We start from the raw sequence: 23,895 nt of genomic DNA on the forward strand, positions 1-23,895 counted from the left end.
ATATTGTTTTCGATATTCAGTAATTTTTATATAAAAATCCAACAGTCCGTTTTTTCATAAAAAATGAAATCTACAAAAAATAGTACGCAAATTTGGTAAAAATTGATACTAGTACATATAGGCAAACTTTTAAGCAAGACAAATCGACAGACGGGATGGGAAGTTATCAGTGTGGGTCGCATCCCAGCCTCTTTTTAAAACTAAAAATGTATGCAATGTTGTTAAAAGTCAGCGTGTCAAAATTTTACATTATTCAGCTCCCAGTTATGACTTCTTGCTAAAACGTCAAGGTTTACGTATTTTCTGAAAAATAATTAATTATTGCACATAAAATGCCCTGTGGTCTTATATTTAATCCAAAATCAGAATGAACCTACAAATAAAGCCTTTGAAAAATAAAAACACTGATGAACCGAGGAATAATGTCCTAGACACCCAAGTTTCAGGGTCTTATGAATCGAAGTTCTATCTCAAACCGAGATCTAAATCAGAGTTTGAGAACTTGATAAGAAAATGAATTAGAATTCAATCGTATTCTAATTTATCAATAAACCGAGGTTTAGAGGTTTAAACTTTGTCAAGAAATAAGTCGTAAGAATATCAAAGTAACTTCTGCGAAAAAGTGATTTTGTTTTAAATTTTGAATATTCATTATTAGTACCTATGTATCAGGAAACTTGTAAATTTATCCTACACTGGGGGACAAAACCCCCTTCCAACACCAAACAAATACTTATCTTCTTCGTTCACCCATCAAACATCTATTCGTAGCACTTCATGCGAGATCGAACGTTACGTTTGTATATTAAATATGAATAAGTATCTTCAGTGTCCCTTTTTTCCTCAGAAATCACTTCGGCACATTTGGAAAGGTATCCGTGCGTTTTGATGATTTCTTTGACATAAAAGATGATAATAAAGAAGTAGGTAAAAAAGTGCTTTTCTTTTTTTAATTTCCAAATTAGCTTTTATAAGAGATTGTGGGATAGAAGAAAGTCGACCAGTCTTCTCTTATAAATTATTATTGTTGTTGTTCAAAGAGAATTCCTCATTCATAGGAAAAAGTACAATTTACCTTGTTACTCAATGCCGGACTTAGATTCAAGAAAAGTTCCTTACAACACCGACATTGTACATAGCTTACAAAGAAATAAAGGTTTTCTATCAACTGTCCCAACGTATGAAGAGTTGTTATTAAATGTAGCTCAAGCCCTTTTTATGACTGATAAGATGGACTACGGGTTGAACACATCTGATGTTTCGTCATTTTTGTCTCATTTGTGCTTTTGACCACACAAACAATCTTTTACTAAATCTAAAGGTTTTCACAGCCTTGAATGGTTGACATGGTTAAGTTCAGCCCTGGTCAAAAAATAATAAACCTTCCAAATACACGTTACTATATGAACCCAAGATAAATGTTTTTTTACCTCTGTTGGTCGATTTGATGGTGAAGGACACATTTATACATTATATTAAACGTAATACAGATTACACTCGTTTTGGTCAATCATTTATAATTGGAGACAGATTACTTATATTCTATCTTTTTATTCTTTTCTATTCCATAAAGAACCATCCAACTTACTCAAGTATAAGGAAGGATCCCTTTTGCGTTGTTGGAGGAAGAACGATGGGAAAAGTTGGTGTGCTGTGTCTGATGGAAATAATAGCATCAAACACCATAATGCTTTAAGGTTTTATTCTTCGAATGAACACGATAAAAGAAAATAAATTTAGATATACGAATTTGACAAAATATAAAGAAGAAGAAAAAACAAATTTGATTCGTTTTTCAAATCCTCTTATGGGTCATTTCTTATATGCGAACAACCAAAAAACAGCTATGGTTGATGATGTATTTCAAGAGAAAAAGGAATTTCGATTCGAAGAAGTCCTGACAGAAATGAAAGTTTGTTTTGTGGAAGTTTAGTATGCCATGTTTTATTTGAAGTATTCATCAGGCGTGTGGAATGCTTCTGTTGTGAGCATAGAAATACTGAAATTTAAATTAGATGAAGAGATTTAAATCTGAGTTATAGAAAAGTAGCAAATTAGAATGGATGAATCTAAAGTAGGGACAATACGGAGGGCTTTGAAATCTATGTATGTAGGTATGTACCTACTTTTTAAATCTAAACAAAATCGTTTTGTAAAGCTTCAAATTAAATATTACCTAATTTTAAGGACATTTGAAGCTTTTAAACCAGCTTTTCTCCTTAGGTTAAACATTCACGACACGAGAAAACTGCATCGTGAATGGAATAGGCTTGTTCGTGCGGTTTGCAGTTAACTGTATACAAATTAAATGTGCAGATATTTTGTGTCATAAATATGAACGTTTTCACAACCGCTCATTTAAAAAAAAAGTTTCTAGAGTCGAAAGTTAGGTGCTGATGCAAACGATATTTATGAACCGTCTTTATTGTTTTTTTTGCAATGCTATTAATTTTGCAGAACCAGATAACTGATACCCCAGGAAGATATTCGATTTACGATGAAGATACAGTAAGGTATTTAAGGTCACGCCGAAAAAAAGATCAGAAGAAGACAACCCCAAAAGATTAACATGTCAGCACCTTTTAAAGGAGTGCACATCATTCAACGGCGATGATGCGATGTTATTTATATTTGTATTTTATTTGTTTTAAATATCGCTTACAATGTAGGACATGAGTCTTATAAAGTGTTGCAAGCCCTTACATTAATTTTATAACTAAGACTTCTATTTGCATATTTACATAAAGAAGAGGAAATTTAACATTATTATTTGCCAAATAGTTGAAAAGTAAAAATTTAAAGCTACTTATGCTTCTTATTCTTCTCATAGCGATCATCAGCAGAGAGTTCCAAAGGCGTACAATATGAATACAAAATTGACAATTGCATCGGGGTAATATTAAAGCAAAGGACCTTGTTGAATGAGGGAAATTCATGCTTATCGTATAGATAATCAGGTTGTTGTGTTTAGATGATTTCATGCAGGTAACCAAGAGAGCGAAAGTTTATTAAGCTGTCTAGGCGACAACCAGAAATAAGTACCGCAAAAATGGATATGTGATAACGACGTAGAGTATAAATATAGAGGGCAATTCTGTTTTAAGCAACAACAATTAGCTTCCAGTCACACAGTCTAGTTTACAAAAGACTTCACACCGATACAGCACAATTGGTAGTATAACGGCCTTATCAAGTAGCGGTTTAGTTTAGTTTTAGTTTAGAAATTTCGAGTGACTTGAAGAAGGCGGAGGCTTCCATAGACTTTACCAATGGCACTATTAAGGTGGTTATCCCAAGTGAGAGTGCGATTGAATACTACTCCTAGGTTTCTAGCAGTGCTAACATATTCAATGGTTTCGTCGTCAAGTTTCAACAGGTTTAAACCCGATAGATCAAAGATTTTGCGATAGATGGGGAGGGGTGTTGATTTCACAGGGTTACGGAGGAGATCGTTCTTTATTGACAACTGTGAAATGCGGAGCAGATTAAAGCTACGCCATCATTTTTAGTCCTAAAAGTTAGACTTATCAGGAGCTGCACATCATCAGCATAAAGATATATTAAGCAATGTTTAGCAACTTGTGGTAACTCATTTATGTAAAGTGAAAAGAGGATTGGTCCAAGGATAGATCCCTGTGGCACTCCACTCAAAACATTGAGAAATGTGGACGAGGATCCATTGGCCACCATGCATTGTTGCCTTCCGCTGAAATACATAAGAACAAGCTTACAAGACTTTTAAGAAAACCCAAAGTTACTTCGCAGCTTTCTACAAAGAATTGAGTGGTTAACAGTATCAAAAGCCTTTGAATAATCTAACAGTGTTAGCAATGTAACATGATCACTGTCCAATGTCCATAGCTATTCTTATTTCATCAGTTACAAAAAGTAAGGCGGATTTGAGCTGCACTTAGGTCGAAAACCAGACTGACAGGTATTTAACAGGATGTTGATTGTAAGACATTTTTGGATCTGCCCCAAAATAGTTTCTTCAAACACCTTCGAAAGGATCTATGCACGTTATAAGCTAGGCGCAGCATTCTTGTAATATGCTTAAAAAGGCCATCATTTGTATTGTGAAGAGAAAATATCAGAAACTTCACTGCGTTTTTGGATGATTTTGCAGATAAAAAGATAAAAATATGGTAAGAATAGGTTAACAAACCAATGAAACCGAGGAGTGCAAATCGAAGAAATCTTCGTTGTACAGATTCAATTCTTTAAGAATGAGAGTTCTGATGATGAGACCAGAATTAACTGTAGAGTATTCAAGTAGAGGTCTAACAAAGGAGGTGGATAGGGATTTAGTGATGTTCGAGAATTCTTAAGACCAACGTTTGATGAAGCCAAGGGTTGAGTTGGCCTTGTTAATAATATAATTAAAATGGGCTCGAAAATTGAACTCAGAGTCACAAATGGTCGCGAGCAGAACAAACAAAATGAATGGTAACATCGTGCAGGCTGTAAGTTCGGTAGAGCAGATTTCAACGCTTACTGGGGAATGTTTTGAATTGGCATTTAGCTACATTAAGTTCTAAGACTTGTGTGGCACCAACATGGAGCTATTTTCATGTCATCAGCGTTAATAGAGAGAGTTGAATTGTCAATGCCAATTATAACTTCTTTGATAGTTAAGACAAATAATAAAGGACCTAGGACCTGAAATAAATGGGATCGGAAATTGAGAACCTATAAAAACAACTCTATATCGGTTTGTTTTTAAGGTACGATCTTAACTATGGAATAAAAAAGGTGCGAAATGAAGGGCTTTAAGTTTGAGGTAGATAATTTGATGACTTATTTTATCGAATTCTTTACTAAAGTCTGTAGTGGTAACGTAATCTTCATTCCCTTTCTCTACTTCGTTTAGACCATTCGAAACAAATTCAGTAAGCTTGGTTGTATTGGATCTTCTATTTAAGAAGCCATGTTGGTAGGATGAATAGGTCTACAAAGAAAATAGAAAGGGCCGTAAGAAATGCTTTCGAAAAGTCATCGTCATTATGGAAGAGTCGCTTGATTCGATGTTATTTTTTTAAATATTTATAATTGCTTATGCACATATGTTTGTATTATTCTAAAACAAGTCGTAATCCGAAAATAGAATTTTAAAATGTAAACTTCATGTCCTTTGAAAAAATGTAAACATGTAACTTAGATAAAATTATTGGTTTAAGTAAAATTATGCTACACAACTATGTTTTAAAACATTTTTCAAATGCCTTCTTTATGTAGTTTTCTGCGAAACAGAAGGATCGATGAATGTTTTATTTGGTGGCAGCAGCATTAAAACCCCATTCAAACTCTTCTAAAGGTCTGGAAAAGACTAGAAGATACTTTATGTAAAAACAAAAAACAATATGAACTTTTAAGAAATCGGAGCTGCTACGGTTAGAGAACGGAAATGCAGAAAAGATGATACTTTTCCGAAAGAAAATCACAATTATAATTGAATGCAGATTTTGAAATGCTCCAAACAATAAGCTGAAATTAAATTAGGGGTTTCCAAAACGTAGACTTACTGGAGGATCGGGACTTAAGTTACCAACTGTTTTGAATTGCAAAACTTTTGCCACTTGAAATGTTTTAATCACAATTAATGGTATTCTTAAAGTTTAAGGAGATAGATATAAAGAAGAATATAAAACAGTAAACATAATTATTAGGCTAGGCTGGTATTAAAAGTACTTTATAAGATTAGTAAGAAAGGGATATTCCACGGTAGTTGTCTTGATAAGATATTTCTTCTTTTTTTGGAATGCAAATAATATCGCTTCCTTAAATTTACTCAGCACGATTCTATTATTCAAAATGCTATTAAAGGTTTTTATAATATTTTTTTTAACAAGATCCACCGTTCCATATTTTCTATCAACTTGATTCTATCAGCTTCTGGTGGTTTCCCATCTTTAAACTTGTTAACAGTAACTCGAACTTCTCCTTCTGTTGTAGTAGCTTCCAGAATTTCATCTTTGTATAAGGGTTTTGCATACATACATCCGAATCAATGCATCTTTATAAGAGCTTAAATATTTTTGGAGTGGTTTTTAAGCATTTTAACAGATCACTGATTTGAAGACACTTTCCATTAAGGATCTTAACGTTTCTCCAAAATTCAAATTCCACACTCAAGGGGATATTACTTACCTTATTATACACACAGTGTGAGAACTAGGAAGAGGAGAGGGTTTGAAAGGAGATGTCGGTGCACATTGGTTTTGAATTCCTGAATATTCCAACGACTGATAAAATAGGGTGTGGTTAGCCATTCCACATTCGCGTAGTACGGCTAAAGAACGAATCTTAGTATGTATTTAACAGTACGGCTGAAGTTAGACTCAAGGGTTAATTGATGAGCATTTCTAGAAGCACGAGTAACAGGGTTGCCTGTTTAAGCGGGCTAATTCGAAGGAAAATATTTTGTATGGCATGAAACATTACGGCGGCTATTTCTGTAGAGCTTTGGAGGTATATCAGTTTTGTTGATAACATCCAGATAAAAAGGCGTGACATATTTCTGGCATCGCCTGTAGCCGTACTAATGGTTCTTAAGTCGCTTTCGATCTTCAAGATATTACTTGAGCTGATAATTAATCAGTGTTTCCATGATCTTGGAGGGAAGTGCAATCGGTCGATAATTGGAAGTTGAGGAAGATTCGCCTTTTTTTGGGATGGGCTGGACAAATGCAGTTTTCCATCTACTCGGAACGAGACCTGAGGAGTGGGAGAGATGAAAAGCTAACGCAGTGGTTTCGACAGCGTGGAAGAACACCTCTTCAAAAAAATAGCGGGGATACCATTTGGACTAGTAGATTTATGTGTATTAAGATCTCTAAGGACTCTTGCCACAGTACGATTGAAAAAAAAGAGATTGGTCCCATAACATTAACTGGCAGCGTAAAATTGACGTAAAATGACGCCAATTCTACCAGATAAGCTGTTTCTAAAGAGCCTACAAATGGAGTATCATTGACAACGAGCGTAGGAACCGAGAAAGAATTCCTTATGTTTTTTTTACAAGTCACCAAAACTTTTTACTGCCTTTGGATTATTGCAGTATTTTTTCCGTACTTTTTGATCATGTATAAATTTGGTACGTCGAGTTGGAGCCTTGCATGCCTTCTTGGCTTGTTTAAACTTTTTCCGGCTTTTCTCAGTGGGATGGACATTATACAATGGTAAGGTGTGCCTTAAGGAGAGAGAACACTTACAGTGTACTTATCAGGGTCAGAGGTAAGAAAAAACTCAAAAATGTTTTCTGCTTTCCACGTCCAATCCAATAAGATAAAAATTTGCAATTTTTAAGTTGCAAGGCTCGAGATTTATAAAAATAATTTTTTCAGATAAGTTGATTTTTTTGTTAGCTTCTATATAAAGTCTTTTTAAATACTGGTCGTTTTGGTTTTGGAAAGCTCTTAACCATAAAATAAATTTGATCCTGGCTGCTTCACATTCAGAGTCGTAACACTTCTCCTTCTGCATTACGGATGCGAGGATTTTATATTCTCTTGAAAACTCCTATACTCAGATCTTCTTCAACTTGCAGATTCCTGTTCATATTCTGACGCATAATGCTAATATTTTATAGTTATGGAACTTAAACTTGTGGTTTAAAAGAAATGTACCCTACCCCTTGAACATCACAATTTTGGTCTTTAAATTCTTTAATGCTTCGAATTAAAGCATGTCTTGATTTTTAACGTCCCATAATACATGCCACGAAGGCAAAGCAATTATTTTGTTCTACCTCAAGTTTAGACAAAAAAGTACCTTAGCAAATCTCCTTCCGAAATGTTGGTTCTTTTATTTTTCACACAACACACGTTCAGGATTTTTGTCACAACTCACAAATCATGCTTTACCATGTGTACCTGCAGTTGATAGAAATACTTTTTATTTTGTTCTTTTAAGCAAATCCAACCCCTCTTCCAAAAACCTAAATGGAATAAATTTGAAAATATTTTAATATTTAAATTTCTCAAAGACTTTATGGCTCTTCTATCCTACCTACCTATCTCCTGGTTTTTCATTAAACATTTGCAAATGTAGGCGACTACTGGCAAGCGCATTTAAAAACTTCTGCTATAACAAGTAATATTGGGACTTTTTTAAATACTCAATTTTCCTAATATACCGCGAAGTTATATAGGAACAGAGTGTATACAACATTTAAGGGGTATATCAGCGGGAAAGTTTTAGCAATAATTACAATGCCTGCGTGATGGCGGTACGAAGCGGTGGTGGTGCGGTGCACCAGTGAGTGGTGCGATGATGATGTTGTATAAGAGATGATGGGGGAGGAATCGGTATAGAGGAAAGGAAATGAATAAAGAAGAGGAAACGGCATGGTGGCGGTTTGTAGGTAATGGAGGGCTGCTTAACTTTTAAATCAACAAGATGGCGGTAAGTTGTACCTACTGCTAAATAAGAAAAGTTCTTTTTTCCTTTTCTTTTTCTTTTTCAGCAGACGGTTTAGTGCGTTTCATGCTCGTATATTGTTTCATTTATACTTTTTTCTTAGGGTCACGTTTTGGAGGCTTGAAAACTTTCATTTTGAAGCCTTGACACTCTTGATGTGTATAGATTGAAGTATACGATTGAGCAAAATTACTAAGTGTCTAAATCATTCTAGACCATTCTTAAGTTTTAAGGAACTCCTGGTAGTTAATTGTACTTAACCAATCCCAATTCAAGCAACTTTAACAAACAAACTTGTCCTAATCCAAATAAGTCCCTACTTAAGGTATATGATTACCTAACACCACTGCCTCTTATTTAAAACCTACGCAAAAAGATCCAATTCCAACACCTCGACTATGGACCTAGCACCTTTCCTACGCTGAAAGGTGTTCCTTTCCTAAGCCCACGCCATTCACAGCACAATAAGCATCCATGGAAAAGATGGGGGTGAAGAAGACGACTTAAATCTTAAAATTGTTTCGTCCTCTCAGGAAGTTCGTGTGATGATGAAGGAAAAAACGAAAGCAAAAATTATAAAAAAATAACGGAAAAAGTAACAAAAAAATAAAAATAAAAAAGGACGAAAAGAATACGAAGAAAAAATAAAGTGTTCCCCATGTCCCCTGCAATGTTAGCTCTCGAGAAAGTCGTTAAAAGTTTTTGCCTCCCGTAGTGATTTATATTCTTTTTTTTTTCTTTTTAAGCTTTTAGTATAAGGCATAGTGGGTACACCCCATAGCTAGTGAGTGAATCTGGAACTGGACAAGTCATCTCACTGTTCCCTATCCCTGTCCTTATAACATTACGAGGAAGGTGCATTTTCATCTAGTTTTCTCTACACTGTGCGCGCCGAGAAAGAAGATCGACCGACCTACGATGGACGGGCTGATACGGCTTGTAGAAGGAGTTTGTATTGCGTTGGTTGCTGGTAGGTATGCAGAGGTACGTCAGTACAATGAGAAAGCATTATCTTTAATTCGAAAATTAATTTGCATAGCAAAAAGAAAAAAAAAGAAACGAATCTTCGCGCATTTAGAATATGTCCGGCACAAAAAAGTGCGAACGTTACGGAAACGGAAATGATTCGGAAAGAATTTGAATTAACTTCAATGTTGGATTTTGTTTGTCACTAATGTGTGGACTAAAGCGTTGCTTTTCAAATGAATATTAAAAGAAAAACTTTTTGTTAATTTCAGTTTGTTCAACAATTTGAATTTATTTTATGTTATTTCTTTCTTATTTTCCGTTTGATATAATTTATGGTCATGACACAGCAATTGTCTTTAAACAAAAATAACTTTTATTGTTTTTGTAACAATATTGAGGCTTGATTTTATGTTTATAATAGACAAATAGGAAATGTTGAAGGAATGGATAAGAATTTCGTAACTATTTAATATTTCATGTAAAGGAAAAGGTGAAAAAGTATATGAATAACGGATAGCTTAGGCACCATTTTTTAAAATGCTCTTCAAAATACAGCTTACATGTCCTGTATATTCCCCCTGTTTGCCAAATGATAACTTAAGTAGAAAGGATGGCCGATTAGGACACATCCCGTCATAAGCGAAGCCAAGACAAATAGTTTTCAAGCCACTTTGTCAATTTATTGATATTGTTACAGTGTGTCACACTGAACATTGAACATATATTTACTTTAATAATAATAATTAGGTGGCGCAACAGTCCGTTAAAAACTAGGACCTAGTGACTTAGAACTTTTAAACATTCTAGGGATGGAAGAGACCTTTCGTTCTAAGCACTTTTCATGACTAAAATTAGTCTTGGAGAATTTTTGAATTTGCAATACCAAATGTCACAGGTGGGACTGAACTTAAGACCTCTCGCATGAACAAGTCCTACGCACTTGCCAAAGGCCTTTTCCGAATCAATCAGAATTGACCGAAGATTTGATGGGTTGGAGTTGTCATTTCCCTTTTTTGGGATAGGATGAACCACAGCGGTCTTCCAATGCACTGGATAATATGCATTATTCAGTGCATTGTTGAAGAGTGTGGTGTAAATTTCAATTGGGTAAATATCTTAAAATCGACACCTGCTGACTTTTTGTTTTTTATTGAGTTGAAGATGAGCTGAAGCTCAACCTTCGTCACTAACAAGGGACTTTGTTCCGTTTACTCGGCGATTATGGCATTTGCTAAGGAATCGTCATTGAACCGCATTAAACCGCGGTTCTCAGATCGCCATTGTGTCATATCATTTCGGAGGTAAAAGTGATTAAGTAGGGCTCTGTTTTTCAGGTCGTGGTTGGGGCAAATGCTTACATTATCCTTGTACACTTGCTAGAAAGCAGCTCCCGCCGCCTCCAATTATTCCTTCGGAGTTTTGATTATAAAAAAGTCATCGTTATTTTCTGGATATATTTGCGCTGTCCTGAGTACGTCTCTGTTCTCTTCCGTTCTTTGGAGTTACAGACACAGAATGTCATTATCGTTCTTTTTTCTGAGTATCTTGTTGATTTTAGGGAACATACTAGGGTCACTGGAATTAACTGACCGGATCTTGCGGTTCCAGTACTTGTTAATTGATAGCATGTAGTTCTCTTTAATCAACAGATTGACATTTTTTATTGACGAAATCAGTGTCCCAATTTCGAAGTCATGTGGTTCTGTAAGTCGTCTGTACAAGTTTGTGAGTTTTGCCAGTGAGCCACTGTTGGTAACGTTCCTTGTCTTTGGTATTGTCCGTTCCATCGTTAGTTTTATTGTTTCGTCCAACTGTTGTTGGTCAATTTCTGTATTTGTCAAGTTTCTGTTGTTTGGTGGGGTTATGTCACTCGAACGAAGTGCTCTCTGTAGGGCGTTGGTGAAACGAGGCCAACGCATCTGACTATAATTGTTAGAGTGCCTTGCAACGTATTCCTCGAGTTGCATAACCCGCAATTATATACGTCCGCTTTCCTTGAGTGAGAGATATGCATACAACGCAAATGTCTAGCTTCTTAAGCTTTCGCAATGCATTGTTATATATGGATTAAGTTGGTGCATTCGGTCCGGTCTTTTCTTACGGAATTGTATTGATTTAAAGAGTAGAGATGATCTACCCATTTGCCTTGCTCCTTTATCTGACTTTGTAGCCCTGTTAGTTGACCTTGAATGACCTACATACAATGTCAGGCTGCACCTGTGATGACTTAGGCACGGGGGCCTTTGGAACAACCGTTGGTGGAGCCTGTCTCGTTTTCCCATTCCCTAACACCATTTGGGCGTAAGACTTCCTTCGGCTTTTTGACTGGCCTATTTTTGTTTTTTTTGGTGGACCTTAGGGCAGCCCCTATAGTTAGCCGGGTGCTCTTGGTTTCCACAAAGGACACACTTGAGCTGGGTGCAGTCCAACGCACTAAACTATATTTACTTTAATAATAATAATTAGATGGTGCAACAGTCCGTTAAAAACTAGGGTCTAGTGACTTACAACTCTCAACCATTTCTGTATGCGAGTACTGTTATCGGAGATGGAGGGACCTACTATTTTAATTCGAGTCCGAACAGCTAGTTTGAAAAGCACTTGTCATGATAAAAATTACTCTTGTGGAATTCGTCAATTCCTCGCAAGAGGCAGTACCCGTGCAAAAAATTTTACATTACATAGCAGGGATCGAACCCTGCGCCTCTAGAATGACAGTCCAACGCACTAACCCTTATGCCACGAGTACTAGGTTGCTTCAAATTAGACTAGGTTAAATTGGCTGTCCGTGAAAGGCTGATTATGTTGATATAATTGAGATCGGTTGGATCGTTATAGAAGACTTCTCCTAGGTAATTCCCACTTTTTGATCTAGAGCACGAGATGGACAGAGGAGGTGAAGAACTGTTTCCTACTCTTCCTCATACTTATAGCTTCTCCGACTATCGAGCTTATATGCGACCTGATAAGAAATAGCAATCACTTTGGACGCTTTAAATATAGTGTAGGCTTCTTTTATCGCCAAAAGTTCCGTATGTTACACGTTACAATGACTTAACTATATTCGCCCTTCATAGGGCAGCAATGGAGTATTCTTCCAGACAGATCTGGAAGGTAAAGACATCTGGAAGTTTCTGTCGAATTTGAGTTGGAGAATGGTGCAGTTTATGTACTTTGGAATAGATTCTAAACATACTTAAGAATTACGGAGTGCCCAATGTTGCAAAGAAGCGAATAGCAGAGCTTAATGCTATTTATTTGCGAAGTATATGAGAGATATTAAGTATAGATCAGAGAATTCAGTGCCGCAGATGGGGTCGTAAGAAGCGATCCGCTTATACATAGACAAACTGATGTTGGACTTTATTTAGCTTGTCGCTGTTTATAGCTTGTTCTGAAGAAATTCACCGTACTACCACACTGTACATTATAATATGTCTGATTAGCCAATTCGTAATTCGGGGTTGGAAGGCCCATTTGTTACCAATAGGTTTTTTGCACGAAAAGAGAGCTACAGTATATTGCTTTTCACATTTAGTTTTTTACTTGCTATAGATTTTAATCAAACATGATATTACGATGGTAGAGAAGGCGAAAAAAGTGCGTCCCTCGATTCCGTCTTTCTGTCCACGATTCTGCGATGGTTCGAAGAGGTTGAGAGCCCTTTGTATTCCTTGTGATCAGACCTTGTGGATATTTTACATTGGAACTTGAACAATTTTGATTGTTACAAGTTGTGGTTGCTCCCGGTTTTATTAAACTTTGCAGTATGATCATGTATGTAGCCCAATTAGTCTACCAATAATTTGTAAATGTCAATTAACTATAGGGTATTTGTCCATATTGATATTGAATTGGATATATCTATGATCAGAGAACGAGTAATTTTTGGATCTTGGTATCGCAGACAAGAGCTATGTATATCTATTACTTCTTGTCGAGTTTTAGTAATAAAATAGGATTTAAGTCCACACCAAAAACCAAACAGCCACCGTTTAAGTATGGCACACACAAATGCAGCATTAAACTTGTCAATGATAATAAAAACCTTAAAACAAATTTAAATTTAAGTATTAAGAACTTTATTTTTGACTTCTTCAAAAACTGATAATTAAAAACCTTAAAACTTTGCAAAATACTTATAACTTACGTGCATCCATGAAGTTTAAGGACTTTTTCCAAAAATTTCAACCACATATTTTATCCATAATTTATTACTTTTAAAGTCAAACATATAGAAAAAGCTACATATCGTCTTTAAGAACTTCTTGTTCTCATGTTGCCATATCACAAAAAACTTTTTATCCAACAAAATCCTTGTTAAGTTCCTTTTTTTACCTGAGTTTCCACTTTATTTTAACCCCAAAGCTCCAATATCATCGACGATGTGTGTTTCTTTCCAAAATATGAAATAAAACAAAAAAAAAAACAAACTGAAAATGAAAATGAAAAAAAAAAAGAAACTTAAAGGAAGAAAAGAACTTTTCTTTCAAATACCAATTTCAATAAGTTATTTGAAAGTCCATTTTGTCACAGGCAGTTTCACAAAACTACAATCTATAAGTTCTGCCAGAACCATTCTCCAATTCCTTTCCAAAGGGATACCTTTTAGTGCGTATATGTACTTATTTCTAGATATCGATATACTCATAACTCGTATATCTATATACAAGAGCATACACACTTTAGGTAAAAAAGGCATAGTCTGCATATGTACCCTCTGGCTTCATTTTTCCATTCAATTTGTCCTTTCAAATTCAATGAATCCATATATTTTATATACTCGTAGATACATACATGGGTCCTTGGAACTCTTGCCTTCATTTGGCAATGGCAATACTTCTTCAAAAGAATTACGCTGCTTCCAATACTACTTTACCACCCGGACACACGTTGGCCTCTTCATTGTTGACACGGCAAGGGGAAGTGGGGCTGGTTAAATGTAAAACTCCTTCTTTGTCATACTTGAATACCAATGCCTTCAGAATAAACTACTTGTACTCGAACACATCACCATGCCTTAACCTTCGTACGTAAAATACTGAATAGTTTTGAAGTCACGTACTTTGTGGGAAGGCTTGTTCTCCGAGAACGTGATTGAATTCTTCCAAAACTTTAAGCCCTTTTGCACGAGTAAAAGCCATAAACTACACATAGGTACACTTCTTTAACTTTACATATATTGCACTTGCAATATCCCAAAACTCTTCAAAATCATTAAACTTCCTTTATAAGCGCATCCTTATACAAGTTCAGAGGACATCCATCTGAAGATCGAAGCAAAACTAACTATCTTAAAGATACATACACAATATTATGTCGTCTTTCTAAATCAATACTGATTAGTGATTAACTAATTACGAAACGCTCCCAACAAATACTTGATTATAAGTAATTTTCCAATAGCAATCAGTCGGATTAGGAGGACCGATTCGGGTCCTGAAAAGAGCTTGCCCGTTACTATATATTGAATAGAAGCTATAAGTCCTGTATTGTGAACTTCACTTTAGCTGATGTTTTTGTTCGTTTATGGTAAAATGGTATTTCGACGAAATTGTTGTCGTTAAGTCAATGGTTTACTGCTGTTGCTGTTTCTGTATACCAGACTTTGTTGATGACTGTGACTATGACGGCAGCGGCAAACGTCAACGTAGACGACACCGTTCGAACAAATAGACGGAAAGACGGACGGACGGAAGGAACTAAACTATATATTGTAAAGGTAATGTTAGAAATGTGATTTTGTTTTTGAGGGACAAAAACAGGATAACAAGCTAAGCCATACTACATCCCCAATTTCATTCAACATCAACCTGCCCTATACCTATATCCTGCGTTTATACCTATACATATATATTTATATGCAATGCAAACCAAGCTGACATAAAAGCTAGTACTGGGAACCATACTCATTTAGAGTGCTCCGACCCAACCCCATCGCAGCCACTGTATATACCCGATACCCGAGACCAGGACAGACCCGACCAGACCAGACCAGACCAGGACAGACCGACCGCCTGCAGATTTAGAACAAGCGAGTTTCGAGTTTAGCATCAAACCACCTCAACGCCCCATCGCCATCGCCATCGTATCGCAGCTCCTGCTTATAGCTTGGGTCAATTTGTGAAATTCACAATCCGAACACCTGCTGCTCTTAATCCCATTATTTATTTTTGTTGATTGGGGTAAAATGCTGTTGTGGCTTCCTGCCTGGTGGGATTTAATGTTACTCTTAGCTCAGGTAGCTGCTTGCATACATATACGTCTATAGAAACACTGTTCCTGTACTGTTTGTGTAAAGAGACTAAAACCTCGGTGAAGGTTAATTCAACGCCAATCTATGGATTCAATGTCGATGTTGAAGTTAAATATCCGGTGCCGGTGTAGTTTAAACCACTAAACGGGCACTTGCTTATAATGATCATTTATGCGAAACTATTATCGCAACATTTGATTTCAACAACAAGACCATTATCCATAGGCAGCAGGTTTTTATTGTCTTGTAAAATATTTTAAATATTTTTTTAGTTTAAGTTTATAATCACGTGTATGGGCAATAAAACTATATTAATGTTCCATGGGACATTTTATATTTTTACGATAGTTTAAATTTGAATCAATAAACCCTTTTGGGAATCATTATATTTGTTTGTTTTTTAAAAAGTCCAACGTACATTAGGCTAAAAGCCACTGTCAAAAAAGTTAAGTCAATTTCAAAAATCTTAGTTGACTTAGATATAGGCAAGTTACATACATATGTTATGAAAATTCAATAAGATTGCGATATTTAATTGACGATTTTAAAAAGTAATATAGGTTTGAGTAGCCATTAAGAACGTAGAGAAGTTTGTTCTGTACGTTTTAAATACTGGGCAGGTTCCAGTTGATGTCTTTACCGTCAGACTTAGATCAATACAGATCCATTGTGATACCCGTGAGTATTGGTACTCAAGCTAATAAGAAAAACCTATGTGTTCATGTTCAGTTAGTCAAGCCATTAAGAAGCTTTGACGAAGTTCAGAATGTTACTACCTGGCGTACTAGCGAGTTCTTCTAAATCCCCGAATAAATAGTTGCCAAGCAGTTTCTTCATTTGATGGGAGAGTGCGGTACAGTGACACAGAAAGTGCGGAGTGTCTTCACGCATCTCCTTGTCACCGCATCTTCTGCATAGATCATCTGAACTGATTGTCATCTTTTTCATATGATAACCTAACAAATTATGTCCGGTGATTATGCTTACAAGAGATCGAAGTGATCCCTTGTGTAGCTGCATAATTCTTTGCGTTCTTTGTTTGTTAAAACAGGCCAGATCTTTCTTGTAGTGTCGCAGGTGTCAGAAGGTTCCACCTTTCATCGGCCTTGATAGTTATTATTTTGAGATTTCCTGTTTTAAGTAACAGGTAGGAATGCTAGCTTGGCTTGAATTAGCAAGATGATTCATCAGCTTTCTCGTTGCCTAGTATATCGCTGTGGCCTGGGACCCAACAGAGTCTAATGTTGTGCTGTGCTCCAAGAATAATATAATATCCGATGGTACTAGGGTTTCTGTTTCTGGACTGCGGATATCAGCTACGCAGCCAGAAAAATGAGTAATCACAAGGAGCTCAAGCGTTTCGCCACCGGATTTAGTCCAGCTGCCTTTAGGTTTTTTGAGAGATTAAAGAGTGACTGAATCCTTGGTTAGAATTTTCCTGAGTCTTGCTGATACATTTGTGCTTTCTATTTCGTCGCAGAAGGCCATACATCAGCTTCGTTTTGCTCGTTGTGTTTCGACCCTAAAAATACGTTGACTAGTCTTATAATGTTCACAATCAGCTTCTTTCCTAGTTGTTTTGGCGATGTTGAAAAGTCTTCAAGTTTCTTTTCTTAAGTTGCCTATTTCAGTGGTTCACCAGGGTGGTTTTTTCCTACCTTTTCCCATATGATTGATGGGAAAGCTTTTTTCTAAAGCGTGATTCAGAACAATTCTGAGTTTTCCTGAAGCAATATCTATGTTGGAGGGTTCTTGAATTAAAAGTGTGTCCGGGTTTTGAATCCTCTGTCCAACTTCCATACAGAATACATTCCAGTTTGTTTTCCTGAAATTCCTAAAGGGTTTTGGAGTTGCTGCTTCATTTTGTATAAAGAACCCTATCAGTTTATGGTCTGAGAATGATTCTTCTTAAAGAACATCTTATTGATCTTTACTATTGTGCTTGAGTTATTGCTTAGCGTAGCGTCAAGCACTTCTTTTCTATTTTTAGTTACAAAGGTGGGTTCGTTACCCCTGTTTGCTACTAAAAGATTATGGTCTAGTATAAATTCAAAAAGAGACTCACCTCTGTTGTTGATGTCGGTACTACCCCATTGGGTATGATGTGAGTTTGTATCACAGCCTAGTACCACGTTCCATCTCTCGCAGGCATTGAAATTCATTAATGACAGTCTGTTCAAGAGAATTGTAATAAACAGCTTATAGAGCGTATCGAGAAAGGAGCCTCGTGATACGCGTCACACGCTGCAGTACAATTTATTCCCGATGTTTTCTCGACGAATGTTTTCTTCTATGTTCAGCAGAGTTCGGGGAGTGTTGATGTAATATGTCTCTCTGAGGTGGCCCCATAAAAAAATGGATTAGACTTAAGCCGGGGGACCTCGGTGGCCACGGGATGTTCCCAAAGCGACTAATAAGTTTTCGAGGGAAAGCTTCCCGAAGCAAATTCATCGAATCAAATTCATTCAGCGTCAGCAGCACCGAGCTTTCTCAATAAAAAAAAAAAATGGTCCAAATATCCCATTCGTGGATAAGCCGCACAAAATAGTTACCCTGAGGCAATACAATGGCTTTGAGTTCTTGAGCGATTTAAATTTTGAATGGATGGACCTTTAAATTTTTTTATTAAATTGAGGCTTCCAATTTTCCGTATCGAAAGTCGTGCATTTTCAAGTTAACTCTCTTCAACCACTTCAATATTTTCAGGAGTTCTTGAACATTGACAGGGAACTGGCCGTGGAGTGTTCATAGCCTAAGCCTCTGCATCCACGAAGGAATAAAATTCACACTCGGCCCATGACTTTTTCATCGCATACCAACGTTTGAACTAAACTGTCGACACAAAGTTTTGTTCGAATAATTACTCTTGAAAATGCCTGCACAATGTGCATCATCGTGACTGAAAATCAATCATTCCAATGCTATATTCTTCCCCGAACCATTTATTAATTTTTGAAAGAATCCTTTTTAAGAACATACATAAATCTGCCACCAGACACGCTATTTACGCTTCATCAACGCACTTAAATAATTGAATATCACAGTTTTTTATTGCAATAAGCATTATTGAAAATCGTGAGCCCTAAAAATGCATTAAAAAAAAAAATTATCTTCACTGATGAGGCCTACATCGGAGCAATGGAAGTTCCAGGGGGAGGGGGGTCATAGTGGCCATGATGACCCCTTTAACAATAAAAAAACGAGTAAGCAAACTGATACCGATAATAGTAATTGAATCCCGAAAATTGAGTCCGAAAAAACTACGTTAGAAAAACCTGGACAGTTTTTCATATCAGATCATCTCTCTTGAATTTTTGTAGTGTTCTTGCATTAATAGAAATGGAAACAAGAAAAGTTTATTTTATTTTTGGGAAAAAGCTACGTTTCAAAACAATTTCCTACATCTTTTTGTGAAATGTTGGTGCTCTTAACTTTTTTGTTTTATCTCTTACATATGGCATATTTAGAAAACTGTTAGAATCTTGGAGTCATCGAAATTAAATAGTTAGACCATACCTTGCCGTACAACAGTGTTCTTAAATAATTTGATAACTAAAGTTGTCACTTTAGCCCTTGAAATGTATAAACGTAAGGTAAAGTGTGTGACCTCCTCCTAATTAAAAGTCTGGATCCGCCCTTGCATCGAAAATTACGTTAGTAAGCACTATTGTTGGTCGGTGCTTAAGTTGAGACATCCAAGAATGAGAGGTAAATATCCTCTTCAAAATAAATGTGTCACTATCGGCTTTATTTATTATTTATTTAAGGCACTATTTAAAAAAAAATTATAATTATTTTAATTCTAAAACTAAAAGATATAAAAAACATGTTTCCAACAATATGACGCTTCGTGCCACAAAGTTAAGCTTTTTGATCTCGTTGTTTTCAAAAGAGATGATCAAAATTAGCCCAAGAGAGCTTTTAGCTCAACACTTTTGTACTTTTTTTCACCTTTCATTGTTGTAGGACTCCTTTATAATGGCAACAATTTTTGGCGGAATTCCTCTCCCAAGAAGTGATCTCCATATACATTCTCTGTTAACTCGGTCAAAGGCCTTCTCAAAATCTATAAACATGAGGTTTAACGGTGTTTGAAATTCTGTACACTGCTCAAAAACAATGCGTATGGTCCACGCACGACGACCTTTGCGGAAGCTGGCCTGATTCCTCTTGAGTGTAGTCTCAATTCTAGTCTTTATCCGATTGAGGATTAAAGTTGCCATTAGCTTTGGGAAAACGGACAAAACGGTAATACCACGCCAATTGTTGAAGTTTATGAGATCATCTTTTTTTGACACCTTAACAATCACTCCATCCTTCCATTCCCTGGGATAGGTTTCATTTTCCCAAACAGTTTGTATAAGCGGATGCAAGATACTAGCTGCTGTGGCAGGATCAGCTTTCAGGAATTCCGCTGGTACTCCGTCAAGCCCGGCTACTTTGTTGTTTTTGAGGAGATTAATCGCTGTTTCAATTTCCGCTACGGAAGGGGGTTTGATGTCAATACCCCTGAAGGATCTGGGCATCTCGTTAAGTTGGGGCACTTCAGCACTCTGTTCAACGGGGTCCTCATTTAACAGGGCACAAAAGTGATCCTTCCACCTGCGAAGTTGATCTTCAATTGATATTAATAGTGTCCCATGGATGATTGTTGTTGCTTCTTTTTCCGACAATTGCTTTGGCTATTTGGTACAATTCTCGGATATCTCCTCTTCTTGCAGCTATTTCAGCATTCCAGTCCATCGATCCTCAATCTCCTGTCACATCTCACACAACGATAGACCATTTTGTGTGCAATCCGATATTAGTTTCGCAATTTAGCCTTTCGTTGAGCGTCTGTCTCGGCGCTTATTTGCAGCTTCAACGATTTGCGAAGCTCGATTTTTTCCCACAGTCACTAACGCCTAGGTACAGTCTTCGATCAAGCCTCCATAAAAACACTTTTAATTTGACCCCACATCTCATCAACATCTGAGTCAACACTCAAGAAGCTCTGTAGTTAAGGGTGTGATATAGCTACGTGTTGGGATCACTTAAGGCATTCGTATTGAATTTTGGATTTCTTACTGCATTCTGCGATTGTCTTAATACAGTCGCGGTTTTTAATTTGAGACTCATGACAACCAAATGGTGGTCGCTTCCCACATCGGCATTTCTTATATTTCGGACATCACACATAGACTTCCTCCATCGCTGGTGAATCAAGATGTGATCAATTTGATTTTCAGTATGACGATCTGATTGCACCCATGTGACTTTGTTGCACGTCTTATGTTTGAGTACAGTCCCACAAATTACAAGACGATTTTCGTTACAAAAGTCTACAGGCATGTCAAGATTTTCATTACGTGACCCCAAGCCATGTTTTCGAATAACTCGTTCCAGACCGTCTGCACCGACTTGAACGTTGAGGTCTCCCATGACGATTATGTTATCGGCTCTCGGAACACTGCCATAAACAAAAAAAAAGATGAGTGTAGAACGCGGTTTTGTCTTTTTCGGTCGCTTCGCTTTGTGGGGGCATAGCACGGAACGATTGTGATATTGCGAATTTTTGAGCCGAACCTTGCATTCATTATTCCTTCAGATATTGGCGCCCAGGAAATAAGACTGCGCCTAGATACTTCGTTCAACATAATTCCAACACCATGCAGCCTTTGGCCACCCTCTCTGGATTACAACATTCTCGTTTGTCCATTGTCAGATCTATATTCAGTTCTTCATCTACACTTTGTTTCACTAATAACCAGGATACTGATCTTAAGACGAAGCATTTCGCGCTCTAGCTGTTCGTATCTTTCTTCGCCATACAAGGATCGAACGTTCAAAGCGTATTCATTTCATTTCTTGAAAGACTTCTAATAATTGTTGACGATTTATTTATTATTATGGCGTATTGATTGACGCTGTCGCATGAAAGATTCCGCATCCCCAAATCCGATGTGCGGCTTACTGCAGCCGAAGCTGTAGAAGAATTCTCCATAATAAGGTAACCTCTTGAAGATTCGTTTCCAGTTGTTGTCATATTTCATGTAAAAGCATATAACCTTCCACCATGGTGTTTTCCGAGATAGGATTAATATCATACAAAACCTCAGATTCGACAGGCACACCCGCCCTTTGTATGGTCGAACACATAACCGATTGAATCCGCCCACTATTTGAAAACAGACGCCTTTCGTAGCCGCCCACTCTGGAATACAGACGCTACTTGCTGCTACCGTTGGCCTTCTTAAAAAGCTCATCATCCGTGCCGTTGACCGCAAACTGCAGTTCCTCCGCCTTAAGGTAGATTTTTTTCAACCCAAGGACAAGTCAGTGCCTCGTACAGCAAAGCTGGGTTGGGTGCTTATTCCGGCAGTTGGTCACCTCCCTTGTGCGTTAGTGTTACCCGCTCTCTACCACGAGGAGGCGCACATAGGGATTTTCCTTTCATTGAGCCTAGAGCCACCGAAGTACCGTTACCTATAGCTCTCCAGTACTTTAGAGCACAAGCCGCTAATATATGAACTTCAAATTCCCTGAAAAAACGATGATGCGGTGGTTGGTTTTTCTGATATTGTTTTCTATACTTAGTGCTACACCTTTATCTTTAATTTGAATTGCTTTAAAAATAAAACCTCTTATTGTAAACCCTATATTACAGCTATCTTCCTTTTTCCAAAATTAAAATAAGTTGACAACAAAACAGACTTCCTTCAAGATTTGAACACTAAGCTTACATCTTTTCATAGTCCCTTTAATACAAATTTTACAACTACCCACGGAAAAGAAAAACTATTCGTGCTCAAGAGATTTAAGAGATTCATCTTAAAAAAAGAGACCTTGAACATTTTGATGTTCTTTTGAATTTGTCTTACCTTATCGCGAATCACACCCCATCAGGGTATCGGCTTAGTCCTGTATTTTGTATTGATATATTTTCCAAGTGTGAATTTACATAGAGGCTGTAAATCCACACTCTAATTCAAAGTTATTTTGAAATAAAATCCCTTTTTATCGTCTGTAACTAATACATTCGGGATCGATTCGGGAATTTAATCGAATTAATTTTAGTACTGGACCTTTTTTTATGTGAATATTTGAAGTTTTTCTTTTTTCGTTCGCCATCAGCAAAACAACCAGAATAATCCTCCACAATCTCATTAACTTTGCATCCAATTTTATTTTAAAGCAAATGTTTTTGTCACCTTTTGCTGGAGGGGAGGGATATATACCTTTTTTTTTAAGTTTGGTCATTAATTAATTTGAACTTTTATGGCCTTCGGATTTTCAAGCAAAAAAGTTATGTCCAAGCTACAAGATTAAATTCAAAATAAACGCATAAACATGTTCAAAATTAGTTGAAGGAAAATGTTTGTATGTATTTTAAGTTGTGGTCATTTAATTAGCAAAAGAATTAAATTTAAAATTTCAGATGAATCAGTTTTGAGTGTTAATACAGTACATGAGTCTAAGTTCTTGATTAGTAAGTTGCACTTCTTGAAATGTTTGTTTTATTTTCGTGCCATAGGAATAGAGATACAATTTTTAAAAATAAAATTATTCACAACATGTTGAATTGAAAACAAATATATTTCTTTCTTTTATACGCACTGATTGACACTTCTTATTATACTGTTTGTTCAAAATTCAAAATTTGCAATTTAAATTTAAAACAATGTATCAAACTACAAGCTATTTTAAAAACCTTAAAATACTTGTCATTTTTGAGTGCAAGAAAAACAAAAAATTTAAAAAAAATAATCACAATAGAAAATAAGGTGCGCTGCAATGTTTCATGATTTTACTTTCAAGAACTGTTAAAAGTTTTGGTAAAAAATAAATGAATTAAGAATATTGATCAAAGGCTGTTTAGTTAAGAGGCACTTGGAATAAGGAATTGAAGATTGAAATAAATTTTGAGATTGCTTTTTAAAGTTTCTAAATCAGTTCATGAAGCTTGTAAATAAGAAAACAAACTGGAGTGATTTTAGAGAAAGGCTTTTAAGTTTTAAGATCTCCCATGGATATAATCGAGCAAATTGACCATGAAGTGGAACAATTTATTGCTGATGTGCAACACGCCGTTGAAGAAACTACTCCAACATTTTCTAATAGAAGACAAAATGAAATAAAATATCCTTTAGAGATAAGAGAGTTGATAATAGAGAATAGAAGAGCTCGAAATGACAACATTGGAAAATTGTTGAAGTAATTGTCATACAAGGTAAACCACCTACAGAAGTGACGGCTTACAGACCAATATCGCT

The 23,895-nt window shown here is 36.3% G+C and overlaps 1 protein-coding gene across 1 annotated transcript in view; it reads right to left on the reverse strand.

Moving 5' to 3' along the window:
- The window catches only part of LOC129942628 (uncharacterized), a 34,617-nt gene extending 13,553 nt beyond the window's left edge, over positions 1-21,064 (reverse strand). The window contains exons 1-3 of the mRNA XM_056051641.1: positions 20,711-21,064; positions 19,595-20,325; positions 17,709-17,815 (exon numbers count right to left, since the gene is read on the reverse strand). Of these exons, the coding sequence (XP_055907616.1) occupies positions 17,709-17,815; positions 19,595-20,325; positions 20,711-21,064 (1,192 nt within the window). The remainder of the gene's footprint in view (positions 1-17,708; positions 17,816-19,594; positions 20,326-20,710) is intronic.
- Positions 21,065-23,895: the final 2,831 nt, after the last annotated feature.

Source organism: Eupeodes corollae, chromosome 1 (assembly GCF_945859685.1).
Source record: "Eupeodes corollae chromosome 1, idEupCoro1.1, whole genome shotgun sequence".
NCBI classification, from domain to species: Eukaryota; Metazoa; Arthropoda; class Insecta; order Diptera; family Syrphidae; genus Eupeodes; species Eupeodes corollae.